Source organism: Tinamus guttatus, unplaced genomic scaffold (assembly GCF_059628265.1).
Source record: "Tinamus guttatus ecotype Peru unplaced genomic scaffold, ASM5962826v1 Tinamus_guttatus_pri_ptg000330l, whole genome shotgun sequence".
NCBI lineage: Eukaryota > Metazoa > Chordata > Aves > Tinamiformes > Tinamidae > Tinamus > Tinamus guttatus.
In genome coordinates, this window is record NW_028288864.1 from 2,234,759 (window position 1) to 2,246,223 (window position 11,465).

The 11,465-nt window shown below is 51.5% G+C and overlaps 1 protein-coding gene across 2 annotated transcripts in view; it reads right to left on the reverse strand.

Moving 5' to 3' along the window:
- The window catches only part of ADAP1 (ArfGAP with dual PH domains 1), a 54,835-nt gene extending 43,737 nt beyond the window's left edge, over window positions 1–11,098 (reverse strand). For both annotated transcript variants that reach the window (XM_088529451.1, XM_088529450.1), the window contains exons 1-2: window positions 10,870–11,098; window positions 1,823–1,953 (exon numbers count right to left, since the gene is read on the reverse strand). In XM_088529451.1, the coding sequence (XP_088385577.1) occupies window positions 1,823–1,953; window positions 10,870–10,954 (216 nt within the window). In that variant the 5' untranslated portion in view covers window positions 10,955–11,098. The remainder of the gene's footprint in view (window positions 1–1,822; window positions 1,954–10,869) is intronic.
- Between the last annotated feature and the right edge of the window lie 367 nt (window positions 11,099–11,465).

Consider the following 11,465-nt stretch of genomic DNA (forward strand, 5'->3'; position numbering starts at 1 on the left):
GCACATCAACCATCCACTTGGGTTTTACCACCAGCTACCAATGAAGTGGCCTACGGCACTCGCCATCTTTTATAAAGTAATCCAACAGTGCAGTCACCAAAGGTTTTATGGCAGGATAAACCTCACTTATTCTATTTTACCTTGAAATAAGAAGGGACTTTGATTACTTCCCAAATTTAACTTTGTTTAAGTTAAACAATTAAAAGGTGCTATAACAGTGTTTCATGTCACAGTGGAGATATTAAAAGAAGAAATCTTTTCTAAAAGGAGAACAAGGGACAGAAAAAAAAAGTCTATATTAGCTACTGGTGTAGCATAAAGCAGCATGAAGCACTTTCCTAACTTTTTATTCTCAGGCAAAGCTTTGAGACAAAGACTGGGTCTAGAGTGAGCCCAGAGACCTCCGGATTTAAGCCTGGATTCTTAGCAGTGTAACAACAATCTGCATCCAGCAGCCCAAGCGCTATCACGAGTCCTGCTGCACACTCCGGAATGGGGATGTTCATGGGGATTAACTCAGAGGGGAAACAGCCTAGCCCAGAGTTTTCCTCTGATAGAGGTCAATGCCCGCTTAGAAAACTTGTACTTGAACACTTTTCTGCAAGGCCACCTCCAACTCACTCCTGCAGATCACCTCCTAAGGCAGAAGCTGACACCTGGCACTTGAGATCTGCAGCTAAAGGGTCTCAAGCCAATATATTATAGTTTCAATGGCAGTAACACTTATTTTGGACGTTTGCCATCTTCAGACACAACTAAAATAGGTAGGAACCCTACCTGCTGTGACAGCCCACCTTTCCTTTTGATGTCTCATGCAAATGGCTAGCTGAAAAGAGTGCAAACATGCCACGTATTTCCTTATTCATAAATTTTGTTCAAATTTAATGAAAGGGACTTCATAGCTGTAAGAAAAACACCCTTTTCCAGGCAGCCCATGCTCTTTTTTTCATTTTATATTGCATGCCAAGTATGCAAGCAAAATGAGTGGTTAAATGTTGTTGTTTTGAAACGAGGGGGTTTGTTATTTTCCTGTTTTTGAGCTTCTTGAGTTTACAAATTCAATTTATGTTCAACAATCAAGGAAGAGAAGAAAGGGAGAGGAAAAAAAAAAAGAGAGAGAGAGAGACATGTAAACAAAGGCCCTTTTTCTTCCTAAGTCACATGATTCCATGAACTGCAGCTTTCAGAAAACCAGAAAACCCCCAAAGCTACAACATACGAGATAAAAATCAATGACTGGTAGCATTCTTCATGGCTTTAAAGAAAACAATAGTCAAAGCCTATGGATTTCCTGGTACATTTGCTAATATCATGCAGATCCTGGCAGGTGTGTGCATAAATTGAGAGAAGTTGTATAGCAGTTCAGTTCTTCAAGATGTGATGCAAGTTTAAAAGTTTTTAGTGCCAAGTAGAAAAAGCCATAAGCACCCAGGCTGGGGAGGGGTGATGGAGAAGAGCTGGGGGAAGATGTCAGTAACAGCAGAGATGATGATTTTGCAACTAATTATTAATAAATGGACTCTGTTCAAAAATTGTTCCCACTTTGTGGTGGTGGTGGTGGGGTACGTATGCAGCTTCTTTGTGACAGTGTTCCTCCATTTTTTCAAGCGGATTTAGCAAGTAGAGACAGCTGGACCTTGTTCCCACACTCGACATTTATTTAGGCATGTTTTCCGAGATCACGCTTGCTGTGACATCTTTAGAAAGGACTGTGTTTTACAGCTTTTCTGGTAAGAAAGCAGAGCGTGGGTGGCATTTGTGCCAGTGATGTGAAACACCATGACCCCAGCTAGCTGGTATTTCAAGTCCCAGACACACATACCTCAACTTGAGCATCATCCCAGTCATCTAAACGGACCGACTTCACTTTGCTGACTTGGGGAATATTGCGATGGATTCCTGAACAGTTTAAACAGATGAAGATTCCCAGGCTGTGGGAGGCCCAGTCTGGATCTGAAAGAAAAAGGAAAGAAAACGGCACTTGGGGAGGGTATCAAATTTAGCACAGGAAGAGGAAGGAAAAATGGGTCAGGAGCTGAATTCGGAAGTCACCTGAGTCCAAGTGCTGTGACTCTAAAGGCATCAGATATACACACAAGCGTAGGCAGGTGTTCATTTATATTAATAATTACACTAACTGTTATATAGAGATTCTTATAAGTGCACACAAAATAAATTAAAAAAAAATCAAATTTGCCACCTTAGAAGCAGCAGTTATTTGGAGAAAGCCAACACGAGGACAACTGCAAGGTGGATGCAAAACCCGGCACTTCCACCTCTCGCCCACGGCCATCTCCACATATCCCGTCCTTCCCCAAAATCCGAGAGGCCCCGCAGCTCCCTGGTCAGCAAGGACAGCTCTGCTCTTCTCGCAAACTGCTGTAATTTGTTTATTCCCCCGCAGTAATTATGCCAAACGCTCTACGCAGCAATTATTTATCAAAAGGGAACGGCGGCGCTTCCTGCTCCTTGTGTGCGTCCAGCGGCGCGGGCGGAGAGCGAGGACGCGGCCGGGCTCCTCGTCCGGACCTGCCACCCACCTCCCTCCCTCTGCAGGGGACTGGGGCTCCCCACAGGCGTCGTTATCCGGGTATCAACCCCCACGTACAACCCACCCGCAGGCCTGGCAAACCCAATTCCACCCGAGTCCGTCTCAGCATCTCATGCGGCAACCAGACACCCCATTTCTTCCATTGCAAGCATTGCTGCCAGTTATTGGTTTACTGTACACCCAGCTGGCAACAAGGAGGAAGAATTTTACATATTCATGCACATTTCCTTGCTTTAATCCCTCGCACTTTCCTCTCCCACCTCAGAAAGCTCCCGCCATGCTGGTGGCGGCAAGCTTTCCTCTGTGGGACCTGCCAAACTCAGGTGCTTCAAGCAGCAGAAACCCCCGGGAGTGCAAAACTCCTGCGGCAGCTGGACTGGGGCACATGAAAGCATCATCCTCCCCTTCTGGACACCTTCTGCCACCTCCACCAGTGACCTGCAGCATAGAGGACCTGCTGGTTGCTCCCACCACTGCCCAGGGGACCTGTGACACCCCGGAGAGGGGTAAAGTGGTCGTGTGTCTGGCAGACAGGGCAGCAGCAGCAGAGGGAGGCAGAGGAGGCAGCCGCAGCAGGATTTGCTTCCAGGAAGGTCAGGAGCCATGGGCTGAGCGTGCTCGATGGCACCACGTCCTCGGTGAAGCTGTTCCGACAACAGCCATTCCCAATGCCACCAATATTGTCTTTAAACCAGACTCTTAAATGTGCATCTCCCCGACTCCACACAGAGCCAGGCAGTGCCTAAGGAGCCAAAAACTGGGCTACATGCAGGAGCGTAACTGCACGTTCTGCAGGAGATGACAGCACATACGTGCTTCAGAAAAGCAATACAGCATCAGTGGGGTCAAGACTCAGCCTTTGGAAAGGCTGCTCTCAGCTTGGCCTCAGCTACCTGCCACCTCTTGCAGGTCCCCTTTCCTTCATTGCATCCTCTCCCACCGAGGTCCCAGCTCCACTTCCATCAGGCAACAGCATCAAACACAGCAAACCTAGTGGAGCACCCTGAAGGACTGCACTTTTTGTCCTACTTACCAGGCACTTGGATACCGGGCAGCTACACATCATGTGGCCGCTACACATCAATAACAGCTTCCTGTTCATTGCTGTTCTGGTTTTAAAAATACGGATCTCGGACCCCAGAATCACGTGGCAAGGGGGGATGCGAGCCGCACACGTTGGCTCTTTGTGCACTGCTCTGCCGTGACAGCTGCAGCCCAGAACCGCACAATTTGGCGATTGTTCAAGATGCCAAAGGGAACACGAGGAAGAAGAAGAGTTCAAGATGTCTTGGGGCTTGAATCTGTGTCCTCCAAACTAGAGGGGATAAAAATCACTAAGCAGCGAAACCCTTCAGCACTGCCTGGCCAGGGGGACTCTCTTTGCAATGTCACTGTTAAAATAATTGATCAGCGATTTCTCAGTGTTCTCACTATCCTGGCTGAGGACATCTGACCAGGAAAGTAAGCGAGACCTTGCCTTCCCCAGACTCATAGAAAGCCAGGAGGGATTTCTCAGCACCACGTGACCGGGTTGGAGGGATATGGGCACACACCAGTCCGGCCCTGCGAGCCGGTGGCACCACACACCAAGGAGCAGTGCAATCCTCCATCTCCGGAGTCTCAGCCCATCCGACTGGCCCTTCCCGGGCTCTGTGCAGCCTCATGACACCGTCTCCAGAGGAACCTTCCTACGAAGCCCCAATGCCCACAGAGTTTCTAGCAGAGCTGCCCACAGGCACCAAGCAGGTGGCTGCAGACTTGGCTTCCTACCCAGCTCCGCAGAGAAGCTTTTTGAAGCCTGTTGTGACACTTACCGTGTCAGCAGCTACAGCCGTCCCAAAGCCAACGGCAGTCCTGGTCTTCACTTGTGCTCCTCAACATGAGGCACATGAATGAGCCTCAGCTCATGGATGTGGCAGATAAGGACAGACATCTCTGACCTTGGCACATTCGGATTCAAACCCTTCAAAAACCGCCTAGCCCAGGCTTCAAGATAAGACAACACTTTATCAAGCACGTGATTAAATTCACGAAAGTGTCTTTACACAACCAGACAAGGAAGCTCTGGGGCACTCCCACTGACACCTTTTAGGTTAGTGAACTAGTTTCCCTGGGCTCTGCAGCCAGTGCAGAAGGAGGGTTCTCCAGAGCTCATGTCTCTGCACTGGCCACGGATGGTTTAGCCAGAACGCCGGCAGCCACAGCAACCTGGACGGTGCAAAGGCCTCTCTGCCGCGAGCTCGAGTTCACCTTGTTGCTAAATGCTTAAACTGCCAGCACGGATTCTCCATCCTGAACATCTGGGGATTTCAGTAGTTTTATTTAAGCTGTTTTATCTGTTTTGATCCAGCAAACGCAGTCACTAGCATGCATTCCTCTAAACTATGCTACGTTGCCATTTGGGGCACTGCTCACTACTTGGGCCCTGCTCAGAATAGATCTTTTTTCTTCTAAGCCTCCAAAGTTTTAAGTGTTTTTGCAAACAGCAGTAAAGCCTAATGAAAACTCTCTGGCATTCCTAAGTTCCAAGCAAATGACTTTATTCCATTATACCAAGCCAAAAAGAATAAAGACTACCAGGGAGCAGGGAAAATATTAAACAGAACACACTGTCACGAGTGCAGAAAGTCACTAATCCTCAGGCATCGCCGCCCCAGAACAACGGCACAGGGCGGAGAGCGTCTTCGCTGCAGAACGCGGTAGAGACTTCTGTTGAGCACAATTATAATGACTTTCAGAATAAAAACCTGATGCAATTTCGTTTAAAAGCAAATATCAAAGCTAAACTAGACTCAGAAAAAGGACATTGGGGGTTCTATTTTTACATCTGGTTCATCTGAGAAGGAAGACACAGACGGAGATTAGAGAACCATCCAAACCAAAACTGAAACACTTGAGCAACTCGAAATTGAATTTGGAAACTAAGTTCCCCAGCCCTTTGCTAACACAGGCCCAAGGACAATCCAGCACACAGAACGATCGACCCGGCAGCTTGAATCCAGCATTACTGAGCACGGCCCGTAGAGGGGGGAACAGCCCATAGAGGGGGGGAAAAAAGTCTAAAAACAGAACAATAATAAATGAGAAGAACCTACACTAAAGTATACAAAACAAAAGGTGAGTAGAAAAGACCTGGAGGTGGGATGGTGCTGGAATACAGCGCTTTACAACTCTTTCCAGCACTCAAACGCAGGGTTCCCATCCCCAGAAGTCATTACCCAAGTAAAATCACACAGAATAGAGCAATATCAGAACCAGAGCACCTACAAGACAAGACACAGAGTCACTCAACTTACTCACATGCCCCTGTCCACCTCTGTGGTAAGCAGAGGGGAGAGGAGGCCCTGCCCAAGCAGGCAAAGCCTCTTTTACCCTGTGCTAGGAAGGTAATACACGTCCTACACGCACTTAGACATGAGAATTTCTGCACAGCAACATTATTAAACCAACAGCAGCTGAGTTGAAGAAAAGGATTTACTTAATGCCACAGTCAGGAGATCCTCATGCTCAGCACTAAACTTCTGCCACCACTTCTCTGGGGGAGTGATTAGGAGGTTAACGAACAGGCCCTGGTCATGCACGTTCAAAAATAACAGCAAAAGACATTAAAACTAAAGCCAAACACTCCCACCAACACTTCACTAAGTAGGAAAATTTCTCAGTGAAGGCACCAGCCAAGCCAAGGTCTTTGTATCGAGCTGCCAGGCCTCAGCAGCCCCCTCTGCTTGTGCCTGCAGCCCGCAGCAGTGCAGGGAGCCCGGACGGAGCATCCTGGAGAGCAGGGCCCGCTCAGCGCTGCTTTCGGAACGACCTTTTTCCTGCAGGACCTGGAACCAAGAGCAATACAACTTTTATAGGAATTTTTCCCCTCTCTCCCTTGTGTACGCCAAGGAGCAGAGCTGGTAAATTCCAGGGAACTATTTAAGTTAGAGGACAATGGAGGTGTGGGAACAAGTTTCCACATTTAGCTTGAGAATGAGAAGAGTGTTTCACGCCATTAGAGCAGCGAAGCTCTGGAACAGCTTTCCAGTAGGAGGTAGTGGGGGCAAAAGAGAGAAGGAGCCACAAGACAGAGCCCATCACTTCGGGGGGGGGATTAGAAGATGTCATTGCACATGACAGCGAGAGAAGGACCCGGTGACTCAGTCGGTTCTCTTCCAAATCTGTGTTTTTTGGACTAGTGATTAGATAGCGGATGGAGAGGTTTAAGGTCAAATCCTTTCAATGTTCTTCTTAATCCAGAGCAAACCAGGCAATCCCCTGCCTACATGTATTTTTCTCTAATCGCCACCCCTGTTTCATGAAGTTGCCAGGGTGAAACAGTTTCACCTCCTTTAAAAATAAGATGCTGCTGGGCCTGTAGGAAAGGTGTTGGGAACGATCTCAGCTGTGCACCTCCTCACAGGCTTTTATATATACAGTGTTCAACCACTCTCCTTGGAGGGTCTGTGCCCCAGAAATCCCCACAAATAAAGACAAAAGCGATAAAAACAACACGCAATGTACAATGATTCCCACTCAATGGAAACACAACCCTAAGTCATGGAAAAAAGGAGCAGAGAAAAAGGCAAGGTCTCGTTCTGCCCCGAGATAACCATCTGTTTCATGATGCGAGAAAAGACTGCCTAGGATACAGAATTGTTAAATAAAAATAAATAAAAAATTAAAAAGGACTGTCACATTAGTCTTGAAAAAAAAAAGAGTTATTAAATACATTGAGAGCCATTACACACCAGCAATTCAGAGGGATTGCTCAGTTTGCAGTTAGAACTGCATTTAACATGCTGCCTTCCTCAGTGAAGGCACATCTTTAACCCGCCAAACAAGGACACTGCAAACCAAAAGGTAGGTCCTGGATCCAGCACAGAAATGTGTAATGATAGAGTGCCGGATGCCCCAAATAACGACTTTATTGTATGGCTTCTACCTCATAATTCAGGCTCAAAGGTGCAGCTAATGCAGTCTCATTATGCATCACAGAAGGATAGCGTTTTTGCAACTATTTTTAATTTAAAAACAGCCTTCCACTGCAAAATAAAGTTTAGTAATGACACAGTTAATAAAAAATAACTAGAAGCTCTTTCAAAAAAACAACAAACCCTGCAAATGAGAAACTTATCCTCTTAGATCTTTTTCCCCATTTTGATTTTCAGTCTCTATTTCCACGTCATTCTGCATTCCCAGGTATCCTGGTCAGGTCTCCTGCAAGTCTTTTTGTTATTCCCAAAATATGCCCTCAAAATCTATGGGATTTTTGCCATATTCCTTGCAGATACGAGCACATATATCCTGCGGACAAACCAAGGCAAAGGAAATCTCAAATATGGTAGCCCTAGTCATGGGACTTGTCAGGGCTTGTAGCCCTCAGTTAGGATTATTTAGATTCTGGTCCCATCCAGACAACAAATAAATTTTGCTTAAAATCTCAGCAGGGACCCAGCTATATGATGTTTTCCACAATCTTGGGAGAAACAAAGTAACCCACATAGTCTGAGAGCAGAAGCACTCGCTCTCCCACTGCTCCCCCTCCACCCTGGGCCCCGTTTTTTGCATGGTCACAGCTCAGTCACAGCAATGCCAACCTGTGGGTCTTTTTGAAGCAAAATCCTACGTTTTTCTTACATGACCGTGCAACACCCAAGAAATTCATTCTTTGAGGGCTGTGGCTACTGAGCTACTACAGCAATTCCCTCATTATATTTCTGACCCATCCTATTCTTTGTTATCAGTATCCTTCAGCTAGATGCCTATCTCTTACCACTGCTCCTCAATTGGGTGTGGGATTTCTAGCAAAACAACACACCCATTTCCGAAGCAATAACAGTAAATCAAGGCTCCTGACCCCAGCCTTAGCCCAGCAAGGACACACACACACAGGAGAGGACGAGCGGCACCTGCTTCCCAGCCTCTGCTCGTTATTCTGCCACCCTGCTCTTTCCTCAGTCTCACTTTGTTTTCTCTGCCTCGGCACTTTCCCTGTTTCTAGCCGTCCAGCCAGTTCCAGCTCTCAGTCGAAACTTTACATCCCATTTCTTCACTAAGGGCAGATTTACGCCCCATTCCGGAGCTCTCAGGACAGCAGTGAGCACGGGGCTGAGGTCCCCATGGCCAGGCCTGCCCATGCCATGGGAAGGAGCCCGGGCACCCCTCATCTCCATGGACATAAGGACGTTTGCAGAAGGAAGATAGAGCAGCCAAGGGCCATGCTGCTATTCCCACCCTCTATTCTGCGCCCACGCCAGAAGCAGCTGCAACAACCGCTGTTCTTGCTCGCACCGGGATGAATAACAGAATCCAGAAGGAATATTTTATGCATCACCAACAGGCACAAGGTACGTGTCTGTTTTTCAGCTGGGTATCAAGTAACCCAGGGAATAAAGCTGGGGGAGGCATTTCAGGGCTCTTGTCACTCCCAGGCAGACGAGCACATCACAGCACCACGAGCAGCATCCGCCAAAGGAACCGATCGCTAAGGAAATGCCCTTTAAGAACAGAGCTCCAGTGCCAGGGAAATGGCCCTGTGACAGTTCAGAAGAGAGGCTGCATGACATTAACAAAGCACATCTTGTGTTGCAAAAGACACTGGACCAAATTCTCCTCTTCGAGTCCCAAATTTACCGAGGACATTCGCATGCAAGCGTCACCAAAAGCAGAACACGGTGTTTTTTTGCTTTACAACTCATCCTGTGTCTCTAATAACAACCATCTTTCCCCAGCACGTGCTACGTCACCGACATGCAGCTCCATCCTGGTCCTGCCGATGCTGAGAAACTTCCCGGTTTGCAGAGGGGCTTTCCATTGCAAACAGGGTCTTATTTGGAGCACTGGGATAACTCCCCCTTGGGCTATGGGAGGTCTCCCCCCAGCAGGAGCAATTTAAGGGACCCCTATTGAGCAGGGCGAGGGCTGGTGCAGCCGCGCGGCGGCAGCGCGGGGCTGGGCGCAGGCAGGGCCGCGCTGCAAACGCTGCCCTGCGGAAAGCGCTTTGTCCTCCCCGCACGGTGCCGGGGGACACGGCGCATCCCAGGAGCGGCAGCGCTTCCCTGAAATGCAGAACAACGGGATAAACCCCTTGGTAATCACGCAGGATGCATGGTGGCAGCTGACAAACACTGAAATCCTGAAGAAATCCATGCCACAAACAGAAATGTTATAGGGCTCTGCTAGAGTCTTTTAAAAAAAAAAAAAAAAAAAAAAAAACTATAGAACAAGATGGAAAAGGACATCCCTTCTCCGCACCTCTTTCAGAACCATTCTGCTCACGCAAATACAAATTTTTAGTGTCTTTAGTACAATGATTAAAGAAAAAAAAAAGGTAGGGGAAGGTTACTTGCTCTGCAAATGTGCTTTTCTGGAAGGTAAGTCCACTAACACTACACAGGCCTGAGACCTTGCCCTGCAAGACGCAGGATTTCCCCCAGTCACACCCGGCCCCCACAGCTCCCCCACACAAAGGGCAAGGGGGATGCGTCCCGCTCGGATTTCCCTCTCCCTCCAAACTCTGCACACGAGCAGCTCTATGCACATTTTAGCCCCATCATCTCTGCTGCATGGAAGCGCAGGTGGCCGGGCAGGAAGCGCCGCTGCCCTCCCCGTGTTTGCTAGGGAGGGCAGGAGCGGCGACAGGGGCCAGGCTCGCGGCCGCGGCGAGGAGCGGCGCCTGGGCCGCCCTGCGAGGCGGCGACGCGCCGGTGTCACCCGCGCGGAGGGCTCGGGCTGCAGCGCAGAGCGCAGGAGCCGCCGGAGTCGCCGGGGATGACATCAGCGCTGCCACAGCTGGGAGCGGGGCTGGGCTGCGGCGGGGATGCCCTCCCCGCGCCTGCCGGGGGCTCAGCCCGCCGGCCCCGGCGTCGCCAACTGCCCGCTGTGCCCTCCCCTGCCCCGCGGCACCCTCCGCACTGCCCCCCTTCCTTGCAACCTGTCCCCGGGCACTCTCCCCACTGCATCCTCCCCACTGCACCCTTTCCTTGCCTCCCTTCCAACTGCAATCCCACCCCACTGCAACCCTGCATTGCCTCCTGCCCCGGTGCATCCTCCCCATTGCACCCGCTGCCCCTGGGCGTCCCACCCCGTCGCACCCCTTCCTTGCATCCCTTCCCATTGCATCCCCCTCGCCGCCCCAGTGCACCCCCGAGCGCCGCTCCAGCCCCGCGATACCGCCCGCGGGAGGCAGCGCAGCCTCCCCTCGCCCTCCCGGGAGCAGCCGCCCTCGACACCCCCAGCCCGTGCGGCGGCTCCCCCGGCCCGGGCAGCCCCGGCCGGGCGGGCGCAGGACGGGCCGGGCCGGCAGGTGCAGCCGCCGCCCGCGCAGCCCTTACCCGGGGCGGCGCAGTCGGCGCACGCCGCGTTGCCCGCCCGCTGCAGCAGCTCCACGAGCGCCTTCCTGCTCCTCTCCTTCGCCATGAGGGCAGCGCACAGCTCCCCGCGTCCTCGCTCGCCTCCGCCGCGCCTAAATGCGCCTCATGGCGGGGGGCGCTGGCGAGGCGGCTCCATGCGGCCCGCGGCTCGCCCCGCGCAAGGTGAACGCCTCCGGCGGGCCGCGCCGCCGCCGCCGAGCGGGGACGCGCCGGGGCGGTTTCTCCGCAGGGCGCCTCCTCGCCGCGGAACCGGCCACGGCGCCGGTTCCGCCTTCCGCCGGGCCAGCGCCGCCGGGCCCCGGCGGCTCCGTGCGCCGCTCGCCCGCGACGCCCAGCGGCCGCCGGGGGCTGCCCCGGGGCTCCCTCACACGCGCCCGGCCCCGCGGGGGCGCTGCGGCGGCGCGGGAGCCGCCCCGGCGCTGAGGCGAGGGGAGGCGACGCCCGCGGGCGCCTCGGAGCTTGGAGACTCTCCGGCACCTCGGTGCCCTTTGGGGGCCTCCGGAGCGTTGGCTGCCAGCCACGCACCTCCTCACGGTGCCACCTTGGCCCCTCGGAGC